The sequence below is a fragment of the Lissotriton helveticus genome, chromosome 4_1 (genome assembly GCF_964261635.1).
Source record: "Lissotriton helveticus chromosome 4_1, aLisHel1.1, whole genome shotgun sequence".
NCBI lineage: Eukaryota > Metazoa > Chordata > Amphibia > Caudata > Salamandridae > Lissotriton > Lissotriton helveticus.
Window position 1 is genome coordinate 204,179,845 of NC_136063.1, and position 18,666 is coordinate 204,198,510.

General features: G+C 47.6%; 1 protein-coding gene across 4 annotated transcripts in view; it reads left to right on the top strand.

The window, feature by feature from the left end:
* Positions 1-18,666, top strand: part of AGO2 (argonaute RISC catalytic component 2) — a 472,903-nt gene that overhangs the window by 344,937 nt on the left and 109,300 nt on the right. For all 4 annotated transcript variants that reach the window (XM_078686698.1, XM_078686701.1, XM_078686697.1 and 1 more), the window contains exon 13: positions 15,552-15,711. In XM_078686698.1, the coding sequence (XP_078542824.1) occupies positions 15,552-15,711 (160 nt within the window). The remainder of the gene's footprint in view (positions 1-15,551; positions 15,712-18,666) is intronic.

Below are 18,666 nucleotides of genomic sequence, written 5' to 3' on the forward strand. Positions count from 1 at the left end.
GGGTACAGGTGCATAAGCCCTGTACCCCTACAGTGTATAAGTTCATGCTTAGACATTGTAAGTGCAGTAAAGCAATAAAGAGTATATGGTCTGGGAGTTTGTAATTACAAACTCCACAGCACCATAATGGTTTTACTGAATTCTGGTAAGTTTGGTATCTAACTTCTCTGCATAATAAACCCACACTGATGCCAGTGTAGGATGTATTATACAAAGCACTCAGAGGGCATCTAAGAGCTGCCCCCTGAAAATTTGACCAACCTCTGCTGGGTCCTCCGGCTTGTAAACACCAGCCTGACACCACGAGACATGTTTTGGACCCATGGGATGGTAGCCTTTGCTCCCTGAGCCCAGGAACAAAACCTTTTCCGGGCGGAGGTGGTCACACCTCCCCCAGGCCAGGAGGAGCCATCTGTGGCAGGGGATCTTCAAAGGCCTTGCTGCCTTTGTAACGCAACGCCCAGCCTCTCCTGCTAACAGGAGAAGGCCCATCTCCCCTCCTTTTCGTCAGGAAGACAGGCGAGAAAGATTAGAACAGCCAAGAAGGTGTGCCCACCTCTGCCAACCCCACCCCTCAGGTGGGGGAGGCGAGGTGAAGCCCACTCTTCAGTGCCCACCATCTTGGAGATGGCAGGCACTCTCCAATCAGGATTAGGGATTGTGCCCACTCCCCCACGTGGGGTGAGCAAACCAAGGGTGTAGTCACCCTAAGGTCAGTTGCTCATTGGCTACTGACCTCAAGACCTCTAAAATGCCCCCTAAATACAGTATTTAGGGGGTATCCCTGAACCAAGAAGACAGATTACCGCAACCTACAAATAAGGACGAAAGAGGACGACAAGCAGAGGAGACTGTAGAGAACAACTGACTTGGCCCCACCCCTATCTGCCCGTCTGCAGTTTCCAGAGAACTTGCGCCAAAAGTCCCTTTGTTTTGCAACCAGTGACCTCCAGAACTCCTGGTAGGACAGACTGCCTTCCACAAAGACCCGATCTTCTGTGAACAGCAGCTCTGTTCAAAAGAAAAAGCCACAAAAGACTCTGGGCCTGCAGAGGACAAAGAAACCCGACGCCTAGAACAACCACTGTGACCGACGCCTACTGCACGAATCAGAGTAGCCCACTGAGCCCAGCGAGGTCCCCCAGAGCTCCAGGGTTCCGAGTCCCCAGTGGGTAGACCTCTCCAGGACTCCATGGCGTCGCCTGCAGCCTCTGCACGGGACCCCCCAACTGCTAGTGGCCCAGTAAGGTGAAATATGACCTCAAAAGACACCCTTGCATCCAGCCTCCCTGCACCACGGAGAAGAGAACCTGAGGTGCACCCATGTCCTCGAGCCGTCTAACTTACCTGCCCAGCTATTGGTTCCTCCCTGAAGTCTTCCTGGACCAAGCCTGAAGCCAAAAAACAAAACCGGCAATCCCAATTGAAAACAACAGGGCACCAGATGCCAAATCAGCCGCTGTGGGTCCCCCTTTGCCCCGAGCCTAACACCAGGAGCTTTGCTTCCACAACCTTGTGACCTGCTTGTGAGCAGCCACCAACCGGAGGCCCCCCAACCCCCATTGGGTAACATTGGACCTCTGCACCCGACTGCCCTAGTGCCGCTGGGGGTGCTTTAGGAGTGCATCTTTGACCCTGGGGGAACCCTGCTTATAAACTCAGAAAACCAACTCTCAAGACAGAGTACTTACCCGTAAACCGATAACACTATTTTCTCCCATAGGACTGCATTGACTGCTTTTCTGTGAACAATCTTCTAAACAATACTTGCTTCATGCTCCAGGGAAGAAAACAAACACAGGGTCAAAGTGAATCTGACACTCACCGACACATGCACACGACTGAAAAGAGAAAATAAGAGCGACAACCAATGGTAATTAATGGGTGGGATTAAAGCAGAACATTATTTATTTATTTTTAAACCGTTTGTTTCAAGCGACTATGCGTATACTGTCACAGGCAAGACCTAAAGAGATGGAAATTACCTGTTGACTCTAGACCCAGAGATCAATTTTGTAAAACAACGTCCCCAAATATACATTAGTATGCTGAACATCCCAATGTCAAGTTGCCGATGTTCCCGAGAAAAACTGGAATTCCGATTCGCCACAGGTTGTCCTTCCTGAGAAAATAGTATTCAGTCACTAAAATCTTGTGTTCCTGCTAACAGTGACGAAAATCTTTAGCTAATTTTGCTACATGAACCTCTTGTAACAACATATGCTTTGCGCATCATTTAGTGGTTGGGTCAGCAAATTCTTTGAAATAAAGTTTTATCATTGGGCATCAACCATAGGTGGAGCCTTTATGACTTACTAAGGTGTTTATTGGAACGCCACCATGTCCCAGTATAGCTACTATCTTCAAATTCTATTTCCTCCGATTGGTTCAGAAGCAAGATTGTAGGCTGCCTACCAAGTTGTCATTTTCTGAATGTAGGACCAATAAAATGGTGCTAACACTGTTGTCCTTACTCTAGAATATTCCCCAGCCGTCAGACGGGCCCTTCGGACACTGAGCTGAAATACTAGAAAGCGCAAGCTTCAACTTAGATGGTTTCAAATTGTCGTGCAAGCAAAAGCACAAAAAAAGTACCAAATTAGAGCACAAGCAGCGCAAAAGAACACTAATCAATAAATCAGTCTATACTACAAGATTGTAGGCTGCCTACCAAGTTGTAATTCTCTGAATGTTAAGACCAAAAAAATGGTGCGTACACTGCGGTCCTTACTCTAGAATATTCACCATCTGCAGCTGGCATTGGAGCTCTTTGACAGTGGGGTCACAACTCGCTCCTTAGGATTGGCTGCTCCCCCTTGCCAGCAGCATTCCTCCTTTAGTCCCTGCTGTGGTTACAGTTTAGGATTTCGTCTTGCCAATACCACCCAAAATACGCAAGACCCGCCGTCTCCCACACCTTTTTGTGAACAAGATTAATGGTTCCACAAGCGACAAGGACTGCAAATTCACCACTCCCACTACTGCCCCGCAAAACCTTTTTAGTTTGCCCTCCTTGGTGCACTGTCATCCAGTAGGAGGCATGATACGGCACATCCTACTTGCATGACAAGTAGTCCCCTCGGACATATGAGTGTTAAAGATTGTGCGGAGGGGTTTCAAACTTCCATTCCTCGAGACCCCCCACCCATTCCACCATCTGTACAGCTGTTGTCAGACGATCAGCTATCCTTGTAACACCAAGAGGTGCTGTTTTATTTTGTCCAAAGGAGCCATTGAGAGGGTTCCGACACCAGAAGTAGGTGGTGGTTATTTCCGCTTCTTCCTATTGCTGAAAATGATGAAGTTCTCTGTTCTATTCTAGATCTCCACCCTCCCTCAAAAAGGACAGTTTCAAGATGTTCATCCTTGCCCAGGTCGTCTGCCCTGGAGACCGGATGGTTGCATTGGACCTGTAGGATGCTGGTTTATATATATTAATACTACAGGCCCACAGGCGTTGGCTGCGGTTCACAGTGAGCTCCGGGCACTTTCAATTTGCTGTGCTTCCTTTTGGGCTTACTAGTGCGCCTCTGGTGTTCATGAATGTGATGATTGTTGCTCACCCTCATAGGTTGGGGACCCCAGTCTTTACCTACCTTGAGAATTGACAGCTAGAGGTGGGCTCGCTCCAAACAGACGTTACCCACCTCCAGACTATAACAAACCTTCATTCGTCGGGGTTGACTATCAACATGCTGAAGTCACACCTGATTCCTTCCCAAACTATCCCTTTCATCGCAGCCATTCTGGGCATGGTACAGTTTCTGCCTACCCTCCAGCGTGGAGTGTCCAGATCTGTTGGGCTATGATCCTGATTTCGGTGAGACGGACTCTGAGGCGGGTCCGATAGCCTCCATGTTAGGAAGTGTCTAATTTTATATCGTCAGCCTCCAGTTTGTGGATTGATACTGCTGGTTCTTCGACTTGGAGTGCACTGAGGCCTGCCAAGCAGATCTCAGTGCCAGTGTCCCCACTCTAAAATATGTTTGTTTTAATTGGCTTATACCCAATTAGCATAAGCTAACTTACCTATACGTCCCTAGTACCAAGGGCATGTAAGTTTAAATATCACCCCAGGTATTGCAGCACTGGATTAGCGCCAAGACGGCTCCGGGCATTTGTTCAGGCTCAATAAATCTTCTTATTCATTCATGTGACACAGGTAAAACAAGTCTCCCAGTCTGTCATTGCAGACTGGTAGAGCAGTTTCAAACGGGTAGCCCCGATTTGCCATTTAAAGCAATGGCGAAACGGAGCCTTCCCCTGCAATATGTGTACGTCACCCCTAAGGCACGTTGTGGCATATTTCACATGTTCTGACAGTAAAAAGGCGAAACTGTCATTTTTACTGTGTAAATATTTGGTCGCCCCATTAGTGGGTGCAGGGTTACACCCTGACCCCTCAGCTTTGCTAACTTCTGAACGGTGCGAACAAAGTTGATACTTCCAAGGTATCAAATAACTCGTTAGACTAAGCCAGACTGTATTCTCTAGTCGAAATTAATGGAACAGGTTGTGTGCAACTTATACAAAGTTGCCTTTACTCTTCAGTGCTCTGAACAGCAAAGAGACTCTCCCCGAGACAGCTATCTGCCCTCCTTGAGACATGAGGCAATGACTCCCAGGAGAAGAGACAATGAACGCCTGCATTATTTATTAACCTCCTTCGATTGAAATAGTCACTGCATGGCTAGTGTGTGTGGATGTTTCGCAGCATTGGTGTACCCACTTTTGAAGCGGTCCCCATTGTCTGGGTCTGCTTGAAAAGTGTAAGCGCTCATGGCATGCTGAATGTTGCAGGAAATCATATTGTGCCTGCCGTAGGAGAAACTCGTTGAAGAAAATTGTGCTTACAGACTAAATAAGACAAAACATGTAACAACTAAAGTAAAAGGGCCAGTCCTCATGGGAGGTTACAAATGAAATCAAGGCGGTAGTAAGGAGGGACTAACAAACCTATTAGCGAATCAAAAGCCAGTATTTACAATGGACAATGACACAACCGAATGAAAAATATGGGCGGAGCATCAAGTTCATACTCTAATACAGCATGCCTCACTGAGTAGCACATTTGCTACCCAGGCTTGACCCAAAAACGTCCCACACACTGATCCGTCAGACCAGCCCATCCAACCCTAATTGCAGCCCATGATAAATTCAGCCTAAAGTATTTAGACTTCCAAGAAAAAAATAAAATGAGCTCCAGATTTTTGGAGTGGTGTGGCTCACTAGTTAGAGGCGGCAGACCCGAGAGCAGAAAACGGGCTGGGACCAGGGTTCGATTCCCGACGTGGCAGGGTCTTGGACCAGGATCAGCGGACTCGATAATTCTCGCCTCGGTGCCTACTCTATCCAGGGACCACACTCGGTAACTCTGGGCATTAAGCTTGCCTCATCTCCACAACGGCCCCTCACAAACGTCAGGGATGCCTGGCTTCACCTTGGAGACTCCCAAGAGGAACTATCTCACAGGGAAAGCCAGGACGGGTTCCCCAGCGGTCTATAGCGCTACGAGGCCTGCGGTGCGGGTAGCAGTGCGCTTTACAAGACACACTTTCACACTTTCATTTCATTTCATTTTTAAGACTTAGAATGTAAAACATCCTATGGAAAATGTGAATGGAAACTTTGGGTCAGAGAAGCCCTCGGCAGGTATTTTATTTTCCACCTGCCTCAGCGTAAGCTGCTTGTTTCTGTACTTGGGTTATCATGGCGGGGACCAAACTGCGTTTGTTTTTCTTGCTTTTGTACCACAGGCCCACTCCTCTGTCCTCGGATTGTCTCTAATGTGTGTAAAAGCATCGTGGTCACATAGGTTTTCCTCACAAGTCATGTCTAATTTACGCAATAGCTGCAAAACACATGCGTGAGGGGCAGTTCTACGTGAATATAAGGACTTTGGTAATGATGGTTTAAGAGAGTAATTTATTTTGCCGCACTCCCGTGGATAAACGAAGCAAAGTACACATTCAATAAAAAATGCTCACAACTTACTAGCCTGACTCCATTTCTTTAAAAACTGCAGCAAAAACCTAATAGTAATCACTCACTGCACGTACAAATGCCATGATCGGGAGTTAAACATAGTGACAAGGTTTCAAACTACTGCAAAAAAAAGAAAGGAATGCACTGGCACACAAAATCCTAAAAAAAAAACTACTAACGCACATGTGACCAAATTATGCAAGTTCATTGGCGCGGGAAAAGCAGGACACTGCGGCCTAAGTGACACCAATAATTATCAATGGATACAGTTGTCAACTATTTTTTTATTTTTTTTATTTCAAAAGTTTTATATAGCGCTGGCTAGACCCGGAGGTATCAGAGCGCTTTACATGAGCATCAGATTATAGTTACAGGTTACATCGTTACAAAGGTTACATAGTTCGTACAGCATGGCCACATAGTAACTTGTAAGGTCGAGATAAACAATAAGCACAAATACGAAAGGGGAAAAGCAGGCAAGGTGAGAGATTCAGGGGAGGGGGGGTTGGAGCAGGGGAAGTAGACCGATAATGAAGGTGGGAAAGAGGAGGGTAGGGTGAGAGACACAGCGTGAGAGGAGGGGAAGGGTGACGGGGACACAAACCGGTAGACGAGTCAAGGCAAAACGTCCAAAGTCCAGTAAGCTGTGATCCCAGGGGAAGTGGTATCACTTCCCTAACTCTGTTGCGAGAGGCTCCCTTTGCGCAGTGGACTCTCTCAGAGTGGTCTCTGAGACTCCAAGGCCTACATACTGGATCCTTACCCAGAAAGGGGAGAGGGAGTGATTTGGCAAGGGGTGCCATACCAAACCTCAAGTTTGAGTGGCTCCCTTGGCGCAGTGGCTCACTCAGCGGGTTCGCTGAGACTCCAGAGTGTAAATATTGGATCTTTCCCCAACAAGGGGAGAAGGAGTGCTTAGTCAAAGGGCACAAAGGACAGGGGGGTAGGCAGAGTAGCAGGCAAGGGGAGAGATTCGGGGGAGAGGGGATAGTAGCTAGGGACGAGACAATAAGGAGAGACGAAAAGAAGTCTGTCTAAAGACCGACTGGTAGGTGACGACCAAGGAGGGAATCCACGGCCCATCTCCCCTATAGCTAAACCAAGTAGCTCCATCGGGCATCAGACAAAATAGTTCAGTCTCAATACATTGAGAGAGGAGGGAAGGATAGACATAAATAGAGGGCGGATGCGGTAGGAGACTGCCGGAGAGACGAAAGGAAGTGCAACAATGTGGTTCAACAATATATCAGGAAAAGATCAAACAAGTAAACATTATATCAAACAATCAGCAATACATTAGGGGAGGAGAGAGAGGAGTGAAAAGGTAGGGGGGGTGGGGAAGGAGGGAAAGTGAGGATAAGGGAAGAGACAACCGTAGAGACGAAAGCAAGTCTGTCTAAAGACCGACTGGGTAGGTGACGACCAAGGCGGGAATCCACGGCACATCTCTCCTATAGCTAAACCAAGTAGCTCCATCGGGCATCAGACAATTTAGTTCAGTCTCAGGTGGCGAGGGAAGAGGTTCACAGAAAAACAGGGTGGGGAACAAAGGGCAAGGGCATGTGTGGGCAGAGGACAAAAGCTGGAAAGAGTAGGAGCGGAGAGGGGGCAGTGTTGGGGGAAGGAAGAGGGGGAAGGTAAGGTCAGGAGAGACGCGGGAGCGTTAGCCCGAAGTCCGGCTGTGTAGGTGAATAGTCAAAGGAGGGAGCCCAAAGTCAATCTCCCCCATAGCTAGCGAGGTAGCTCCACCGGGCATCATACAGAAGTAGCTGGGTCTCAGCTTTTCTCCCCAGGGCTGTCAGTCGCCATCATGGGATGTTTCAGCCTAGATGAGTTTGCTGCATTGGATCTCCTAGCAGGGGTGGTGTACGCGCAGGGGCACATCAAAGCTGAAATGCGCAGGAGGGTCTCAGGAAATCATCAGTATGCTAATCTGCCCTCGTAGTACTGTGTTGCTTCGCCGAACCTTGGCTAATCGGCGGAGTCTGCCAACAGCTCACAACTCTCCACGCAGCTCACAACTCTCCACTTGTGCCGCCCACTCGCTCATGTGGTGTTCGCCAGGGATTACCTGGTACTCCGTCGCGTTCTTAACTTTTGTGGGGGAGGGGTTGCGTGACTTCTTTGCCTGCGCTGGTAGTCCGCTGCTCACTATTCTGCCCCTGATGTATTGTGTTGTCTCACAGAGCCTTGGCTACTCAGCGATGGCTGCAAACATCTTGTGACGCTCACTCGCACTCGTGGTGTTGACCCTGGGGGGAGGAGCTTGTGCTTGTGGCCTCCGCTTAATACATCGCTCACTTCCGTCTTAGCTCGCTTCATTGTTGCGAAAACTTCCCACACAAAAATGGCGGCTGCCCGGTGTTGGGTTTCAGTTTTGTTTCTGGTTTTTATCTTTTTTTTTTTTTTCGGGGATGTCTAGGTTCTGGATTTCCCCGCTACTACCCCCTTACTGAACCCACCGGGGGTTTCATCAGGGCAGAAGGAGGTGGTGGTGGGGCGTAAGAGTCGCCTCACTGACATTGAAACTGCCGCACTCACAGCGCTGTCGGTGGTGGTATCGGGGGGTTTCTCTTTTGTTCCAGGACTGATCCCCCCGTGTTCGCAATGCAATCATCGGGCTCGGCGGGTTCGCAGTGCACCCCACGTTGGTTTTGGCTGTGTCGGCTGTCTCAGGAGTGGTTAGTGGGTGGGCGCCATCTTGGACCCACGGATCGCCTTGCCACCGAGGGTTGAAAGTGGATTCTCGATGTTCTTAGCGCAGTGATGGGTCGCTACCCGGTTCTTCGGCTTCCTCGTCCTTTCCGATTTCAGAATCTACAGTTAATTCCTACTTATGTTAGGCGAATGGTTCATTAAAATGCCGCCATCTTAGGGTCAAGCATGGTGTGCGTAACTGCCAGTTACACAGTCGTCGTGTTTACAGATAGTCCGTTGGGTGTATATTCTACAGAGCCAGATGCTGTGTACCAGATGTGGTTGATGTTTTGGTTATTGTCAAGTTATTGTCCATGGAAGGATTTGGCTGGGGCCACAATACCGGGAAAATGATAGCCTAGTGGCAACTGAAATTCTAACAGGAACGAGTGGTTTTCGTTGGACTTTGACTCATATGGCCAGGCTTGCGTCACCAATTTTATGGGCCGTGGAGTAGCCTCAGGAAGATCCTTTGACCCCATCAAAGCATCATGGAGCATCTTCAACATCGTGTATCCATTGCATCAGGGCCACTTCCATATGCAAGGGAATAAAAGTGCTTGGAACTTCCAGCTGGATTCACTGACTGCCTCCCTGCCCGAGTTGGTCTCTCAAAGTAACCGCATTGATATCTGCCCAAGTTTTCTTGAAAATAGTTTGGAAGTGTCAAATTTGTTGAAACTACCAATGCTTGTTCAGGGTTAAGTTAAAAAGTGCATATGTACTACACCTTGTAATTGTTATATCTCCAGACCCACCTGTGGATCCTTTTCTTTGTGGTGTCTAAAAATACAGTCCATATTTATGAATTGGTGTCGGATTTCTTACGTTTTTCGTTGATGTATTCAGATGTTTTTCTCCTGTTTAAATGCTTTACACTGTTCCGTTGCTGGTCAGATCCACAGCTACACAGGGTTGAGCTAGAGGATTTAACAAATTGAATGCTTCTAAAGGGGTTGGTTAATGTATTACACGAAGGTCTCACCCCATTTCCTCAAATTCCTTCATCCTGGTGGTGAAACACACCAGATGGTGTATGTGGACTCTGCTGTGGGATTTGAAGTCCCAGTGGAAGCACCATCAGGGGAATCTCTACGGCTGGGTCCAGATTTCGGAAGATACTGCAAGAGCTTGCAGTGGTGGCTATTGTACCACAATCTTGTAATTGGCAGACCTATCTCCCTTCTCCTCCCAGAGTTGGTAAAGGTGAACAATGCATCACTTCTGGGGTAGGGTGGCCACCTGGGAGCGGTGGAGATCAGAAGACTCTGGTCGCCAGCTGAAGTCCTCCTCCACATCAACTTGTTGGAGTTGTAGGTCATCCGTTTGGTGTTGAAAGTCTTCTTGCCATCCATCAAAGGGAGGCTGGCTCAGGTGTTCAAAAGGTTGAGGTTTTGAACCCTGTTCCAGGAGGCTTTGTGTCTCTGGAAATGGCTGGAACTTCAGAAAATTTTTCATGACAAACAGCACCTGGTTGGATCTTTGAACGCCAGTGCAGACTAACTCCGCTGTTGACAATTTGCGAACCACGAATGGCATTCAACACCTGGGGGTCCAAGAATAGTCATAATCTTGGCTCTATCAGTACTTTTGTGTGTTGGAGTTTGCAAACCGTCTCTCTCTAGGAGATGCGCTCCGCATGGAGTGGCACGCAAGACTCCTATATGCCTTTCCTCCGATACCACTCCTGCCCCAGGTCCTCTAAAAGATCCGGACCAACCAGGCTCCAGTCATCCTAGTGGCTCTGGTCTGGGCATGGAGACATTGGTTTTAGAGCTCCTGGGCCTGAGCATCTGTCCTCCGATCAGACTGCCCCTTTGGGAGGATCTCCTGTTGCAGCAGCAGAGTTGGGCCCTATTCCCCAACCTGCGCGCACTCCATCTTCATACACGTAGATTGAGTGGTGACAGCTTTTGATCACTTTTGACCTTGTTCCTGAGGTTTTAAATGTTGTTCTGGCAGCCAGGCGCTCCTGAAAGTCTGTGGATGCCTGCTGTTGGGACAGATTTGTGGCTTGGTGTTCAGAGAAGCACATCGACCCACTTCATGACCATCTGACTGGGGTGTTGCTCTTTGTGAACTTGGCCTGGCAGGTCCTAGTGCTGGGCACTGTTAAAGGTTATTTGACGGTGCTATCCAATTCTGTGAAGTTGTCAGATTAGTCTCCTTTGTTTAATTCACCTGTTGTGACTGTTTCTGAAAGATTTGCTGCGCATGTTTACGACTTCTCCTTACATTATATCCGAGTGGGACTTATATCTGGTCCTCCCCTTTCTGATGGGCTCCCCTTTTGAGTCCATGCATAACTGTCCCCTCAGGCTTCCTACTATCAGAACAGGTCTTTTTGGTGGCCATCGCATTGGTCCAAGGGGTGAGCAAGCTTCAGGCTCTCTCTGTCCACCCACCAGATACTACTACCTTTCCAAGGCAAACTGGTTCTCTGAACGTATGTCTCTTTCCTACCGAAGGCAGTGGCTCCCTTCCGTATTGATCAAGTGACCACCCTTACAGTGTTCTTTGCTCCACCTCACCTCTCGCTCACCTCTCTACGGTGTTTGAGAGGCTCCATATTTTGGACCCTAAGAGGGCCCTTAGTTTGTATATCGGTTGTACCAAGGATCACCGACCGGATCATCAGGTTTTTGTTGGATTAGTCAGAGCAAAGAAGGTAAAACCGCACATAAGAAGACCATCTCTCCATAAAAATTTGCTGCGCTGTGGCGGAGAAGCAGCCTTCGGAAGGCTTGAGTGATTACTCTACAAGGGCCAAGACTGCGATTATTGCGTTAGCATGCAGAGTCCCTGTCGTCGACATTTGACAGACATTTACATGCGTGTTGCTTTATATGTTCATGAAGCACTACTGCCTGGACGTACTTCGAGAGGGGCACTTTCCCTGCGCGGTCCTGCATGACTTCTTGGTTTAAGTTTGTTCACACCCCCGACGTTCGGGAGGTTGTTGATGTGGTATATATTCTAAGGTGTGGAATCTGCAGTTAGAAGTCTGTTCCAGAAGATCAAGCTACTTATGTTTTGTAATGCCTTTTCTGGACACTTATCAAACCACAGATTTCTTACTGACCCTCCTTTCCTCCCTGCGCTTAGAACTGTGCTTTCTCATATGGAAGGTCCTCTTAGATCCAGGCTCCTCTTCTATAGGTGTGTAATCTGTCCTGAAAGAAACTGATGTCAGCGCGCCGGGGTGGTGCTTATATATGCATCCTGTATGTCACATCTGCACTGACAATGTTGATGTGGAGCCGTCTACGCCATCTACTGGCGCACAGAGGTGTACTGCTGAAGATTGTCCGGAACCAGTAATGCCTGGGTAGTGTTCTAAGATCAGGAATCTGCATTTAGACAGTCTTTACCAGAAAAGTCGTTACCAAAGGTAAGTAACTTGTTCTACTTGATACTTGTCAGGCAGCTACATGGGTGTCGGTGCAAACCTTTACGAAGCACTGCTGCCTCAACAGTCATGTCTGTTAAGATGAGCATTTTGCATGCTCAGTTCTGCAGGACATTTTGGGATAAGCAAGTTCACATACCCACCACCTGGGAAGGTACTGCTATGGCATCTATTAACAAGCTAAGGGTTCTGTGGTTAAAAGTATCCAGAAGAACAAGTTACTTACCTTCCGTAATGCTCTTTCTGGTCTAACTGCAGATTTCACTTCCACTACCCCATTCTGTGAAATGATGGGCTCTGTGTCCGAGGGCACAGGCAACCTAAGAAAGTAACTCATCTCAGCTCATTTGTATGCCGCTCCTCTCTTCACTTCTGGAGTGAAATGACGTCGGTACAGAGCCTCACTATGCCACCTACCTACAGGCACTCAGAAGTATTGCTTTGAAGTTTCCGGATCCAGTCTGAAAGAAACCCTGGGGAATATTCACGTTGTGAGTAATCTGCGGTTCGAATACCCAGCTGAAAGAGTGTTAGCGAAGGTAAGTAACTTATTCTTCTGGGTCATTGTTAGTCGCATGGAATTTGCTAAGCAACTGAATTTGAAATGAAATGGGATTGCTAGTGAACATGTGTTCCTTTATAGTGCTGGGAGTTTCCTGAGAGTTTCTAAATGCTGTAATAGAACCCTAAAATCTAGCACATGAACAATGGAAAAGTGAGAGACTGAAAAACAAAAGGGGCCATGGAGGGTGTATGCAGAGAAGCATACTGTTATGTTATGTTATGTTATGTTAATAACATTTATTAGGCGCAAAAGCTGCCCCAGCAAAGGGGCGTCCTGGCGCCAGATCATGTACACAACACAACAGATCAGGGCTGAAAAAAGGGAAGATCAGATAACAGGGGAAAACAAATGGGTTTTAATGGCCCGTCTAAAAAGAGTCAGACTATTAAGGGCACGAATGTGCACAGGAATAGAATTCCACAGATCAGCCGCCAGAACACGGAAGGAACGTCCTCCCATCCTGCTCAGCCTGAACCTAGGCTTACTCACCAAATGGAGTGATTCAGATCTGAGGGACCGCGTGGGGACGTAAGAAGAGATGAGGCCCACCAAGGCGGGGGGAGAAGAAAGCTTCAGAATCTTAAATGTCAGACAGAGAGCCTTGAATTTGATTCTCTGTCTGACCGGAAGCCAGTGAAGAGAGGTCAGAACAGTCGAAACCGAACACCGTCTAGGAATGCCGACAATGGCCCGTGCAGCAGCATTCTGCACCCTCTGAAGCCTAGTAGCCTCCGCCTGGTTGACTCCTAGCAGCAAGGCGCTCCCGTAGTCAATCCGGGAAAGGATGGAGGCCTGAACCACCAGTTGCCGAGTGGGGGGGTCGAAGAATTTGAGGACAGGTCTCAGTCCTCGCAGAATACCATAACAGGTAGCTGCTGTCTTCTTCGTGTGGCTGGTAAAAGATAGATTAGAATCCAGCCAGACCCCCAGATTTTTAACTTCGGCCGCTGGAAGGGGGGTCACCCCTAGTTCGGAGGGCCACCACTGATCTCCCCAGAGGTCCGCCTGCTTCCCTACTACCAGGACCTCGGTCTTCTTGGCATTAAGCTGTAGGCAGTTGTTACGCATCCAGCTAGCCACAGCTATAAGTCCTGCCCGGAATCTGAGCGCAGTCACCTCAGGGTCCCCACTGAGTGTCACCGCCAGCTGCGTGTCGTCAGCATACGATGTCATGGTAAGGCCAAATTGCCTGACGACAGCAGCCAGCGGCTTCACATACAGGTTGAATAAGGTGGGGCTAAGAGCAGAGCCCTGAGGGACTCCCAGTTCCAAAGGGTGAAGCAAGGACTGGCCAGGTGGTATAGCTACCTTGAAAGACCGGTCCGAGAGGAAGGAGCGGAACCACTGAAGGGCCTTCCCCACAATACCCACTTCCTCCAATCGCCGCAACAGAATGTCATGAGACACCGTGTCGAACGCGGCGCTCAGATCTAACAATAGGAGCGCCGCAGTCTGCCCCACGTCCAGCACCGACCGCAAATGCTCGATCATAAAGAGCAAAGCAGTTTCAGTGCTGTGTTGAGCACGAAACCCATTTTGGCTCTCGTCAAGAATGTTATTGCGAGAGAGGTGAGCAGACAGAATAGAATTCACGTGCGCCTCAGTGACCTTGGCGGTCCAAGGTAAGAGAGAAATGGCAAGGGGTCAGAGTTGGTTTTCTTCAAAATAGGGCTGACCACAGCTTGCTTCCAGGATGACGGCACCATGCCCTCACTGAGGGAGAGATTGATCAAGTCCAAAATGGGCTCCCGACAGAGAGGCGGAAGGCGGGCGAAGAGCTCCGGCTTCAGAGGGTCTAAGGGGGAGCCCGATTTAATTTTGAGGCTCAGAGTGTCAAATACCCCGTTAGACATGGCCTGCAAGGTGGACAGAGTTTCGGACACCAAGACCTTCACATCATTCAGAGTATCCCCGGGATCAGGTGGAATAAAAGCACGGTAGATTTTCTGCACCTTCTCTACGAAAAAGTCTGCCAGGTTTTCGCAGTGCGAGTCCGTGCATATTACTTGCGAGGTAGCCCGTTTCCCCATCAAGTCTTTAAGTACTTTAAAGATTAACTTAGAGGGGTTAGGGCTATTGGAAAACTCAGCTGCATAATATGCGGCCCGGGTTTGACAAATAGCTCTATGGTAGATCTTAAGCTGAACAAAGTACAGTGATTTTAACATAGGATCAAAAGATTTTCTCCAAGCCCTCTCTGCTTGCCGGCAGGTTCTCTTGAGCTCGGCAAGGGTCTCATTATACCAAGGGCTCCTATTTTTAGCATGACATTTTGCCCAACGCAAAGGTATAAGAGAATCGAGGGCAGTAAGGACCCAATTGCAGAACTGTTCATATCCCTGTTCTGCATTCTGCAGTTTGCCTAGCGGTTGCGCCTCCAAAATCCTGACAAACTCCTCTAGCTTAAGTTTGCGCCAATTGCGCTTTAGAGTCTGTTTGTCAACAGGTTTAAGTTGAGGATTGTCAAGGGGACATATCACTTTAACCAGCAGATGGTCAGTCCAGCCCATACTCAATTCAACATGAACGCAATTGAATTAAGGAGAGGAAAGATTGTAGAAACTTGCAAATCCCAGTATAAGGAGAGTTGTATTGAAATTTGAGGAGTACGAGAGAAAGAACAGGCTAAATGAAGACTGCAAAGGGGCCTGTTGGATGCAGTTCTCTCATAGAGAGCGAAAAGCCATGAATCATGTAAGTGGGAAGGTAACGCGAATTGCAATTTGGAAAACCAAACTGTCTAAAAAAAGAATCGTATGATAAAGTGTTAACCCTGAAGAAGTGTAGATACCAAATACTGTATCTATTCTAAAAGAGAGCTTTTTGACAAGTATTAAAGTATGATTAATGGAAGGAAAGTTTACCTTGTTCTTCATTTTTCTTTCTCCACAATAGCTGAAGTCAAGCGTGTTGGAGACACTGTGCTTGGCATGGCTACGCAGTGTGTACAGATGAAAAACGTGCAACGAACAACACCTCAGACGTTATCCAACCTTTGCTTGAAGATCAATGTAAAACTGGGAGGGGTAAATAACATCTTATTGCCACAGGGAAGGTAAGCTATACATCATCTGTATTGGATAAAAAAAGGTCTTTATAGCAGTTGATCTCAACTGCTTTCTATCAGAAAGACAGGGGTGCGCCATCCCAGATCTCATCAGTGACCGTCAGATTCAAATGTGTTCTGCTGTAGTCCATCCACATCCCATCTTTTGTGCAGTGTGAATTCATACACATATTTTTTTCTGGGGCATGTTCTACTGTTACCAGCCTAATCTGTATAATTAATTATTGGTTTTATGCTTAAATATTTCAAGCAAATGTCATCTCTTTCCTTCCTTCACTTTCCTACCCTAAACTCTTTGCAAAGACTGCACTATCAGTATCATCACTTTTAAACTTTTGAGCACCATTGTCTATTCACCTGCTCGCCTTTTTTGGTTTATCTTCTGCCCACCTCCTTATCCTTCACTTCTTGCAACATTCTCAAATATCAAGGCCAAGTGAGGTCTTCTAACCATCAGGAAAACATTTAACTGTTAGTAATACAGTCCCTTTTAATCTTCTATTTTGCGATCTATCTTTTCCATAGAGAAGAAGTGTCCTATGTGGTGTATTTATGTATCCGTCTCTGAGAGCACCTCTCCTCCCAGTATATACCCGTTGCCTGTTCCATTGGCACTTTTAGGTTTTATTTCCAGGATTGTAGGATGATATTGGCCATATTCCAGTGGCCCTACGAGAATGACCTATATCAATTTCAAAATGTTGTATACAGAGGTCAGCATCTCTTTCCCAAAATGTTTTAATCATCTCCACAATGCTTAGAAATGCAATAACCAGCATTCCCTTCTTCCCACACCCTCCACTGCGCTTGTCTGCTGCCTTGCATTTATTATGTAATAGCAGTGCTATCTGTGGATTAACATGTGATTGTGCTTTGTCCCCCCACTCCGATCCCCAGATATGTAGTTCCACTATTCACCCTTGTTATGGTTAAATTTCTCATCTCCATTTCCCTTTGCCAAAAATGTTCATAATATCCTTTTCCCTTTCACGTTACTGCATTAATGTTTTATAGATGTCTGAACCCAGATGTGAGCCAAAGTCTTTTCTTTAGTATTTTTTTTTTAATTGAGTGAGTGTTTTTTCTGCACCTGATGCTAAAGGGGGAGGGGAGCTGAACCCAGTGCCTTAATTGGTTATAATGCACCATGCTGTCATTAGTTTCAGTCTGGGAATGGGAAGTAACCATGCAGACCCAGAGTTACTGGTTCCTGTTCGAGGCATATGGGCTGCAGATGGTACATTTATGAATAGATCGCCATCTGGTGTTGGGCTCGGATGATTGCACTTGTTTTTCTCTTGGAGAAGTCTTTGTCGTCACGAGATCGATAACTCCTCCTTTGGGTGCTAGTGCGCATGGGCATCGGCTCCATCCTTAGATTGTTTTTTTCCGCCATCGGGTTCGGATGAGGATCGAAGCGCTCCGGATCGACTTCGACAAAGAAAGTTATATTCGGCGCGTATTCCCTTTCCAATTCGACGGTATTGTTATCGAACGCGGCTACACTTCCATTTCGACGCGTTTGGACGTCAACAACGAGATTTCCAACTGCTACGTCGACGAGACCAAGAGGCCCATCTCGACGTAGTCCAGCCCGGAGTCCATGGAAAGGACTCCATTCAAAAAATGTCCGTGTGGTGCTAAGTTTCCACACAAGGACCTACACGAGGTGTGCAACCTCTGCTTGTCCCCTGAACACGAATCCAGGGACTGTGAAGCCTGCGCGGCATTCTCCTCCAAGTCGATGATTAGAAACCGTCGAGCCCGAAGACACGAGGTATCGAGAATGCAGTCACAGGCAATCCCGGAGCTGTTCGAGGACCAGCACCCCGAAGAGGAGGAAGAAGAGGAGGACGAGGCGGGGTCAGAAGCGGACGAGTCCGACGTCGAGGAAATCGACGTTCATCAAACCGTGAGTGACGACGTCCCTTTACCAAAGAACAGACCCCGCACGGTGTCGACCCCGCCTTCGAGCCCGGTCAGACAACCGAAAAAAGTTTCAGACGCCCCGCCTTCGGGCCCGGCAACGAAACCGAAACACTCGGTCTCCCACCATGGTGGATCCGAAAAACGGCCCACATCGACACCGAAGCTCCATACAAAGGAAAGCTCGAAGTCGAAACAGTCCATGTCGAAACCGAAACATGCTTCGACGTCGAAGACAACCTCGACACCGAAGACATCCTCGACACCGAAAACATCGGATTCGAATAAACTTTCGGTGCCGAAAACACAAATGGACAGTCAGAAGAAAAAGCACCTTTCGGAACCAAAATTTCGGTACCGACACAGGAGCATCAAACCGATCCTAAACAAAAGACTCTGTTTATTGATCCACAAACTGGCAAGGTAGTGACAGAACTACCTAAAAAGAGGAAGAATGAACAGTTGGACGACAAAACTCCTCCTCCTAAGAAGAGAACAATGGGGACGAATACAACTCCTCCCCTTTCTCCACAACCTAGAGACACACCCTCTTCTCCTCTTCTTCACACTAGGCCAACTACTCCTTTCACACCATGCCCATCTACACCTATAACAGATGTAGAAAGTGACACAGGAGAGGGAGAACATCCTAGGGATGATGAAGACACGATCCCAGAGGATGCAGACCCATGGGAAGATTATAATGTAGGGTCAGATAATGATAACGACCCTGAACTGTATCCCTCAAAACCTTCACCACCTGATGATAATACAGGTTTTGCACAACTAATTAATAGGGCAGCAAAATACCACAAGGTAGAGCTACATGCAGAACCTCAAATAGAGGATTTCCTGTTAGAAACACTACCTGCTGCACAAAACATCAGGAACACTACCAATGCTTAAGGGTCTCCTCAATCACACATCAGAAATATTCAAAGACCCGGTGAGGGCTAGGGTATTAAACCCAAGAATTGATAAAAAATATAAGGCAGCTCCAAAAGACCCAATATTTAT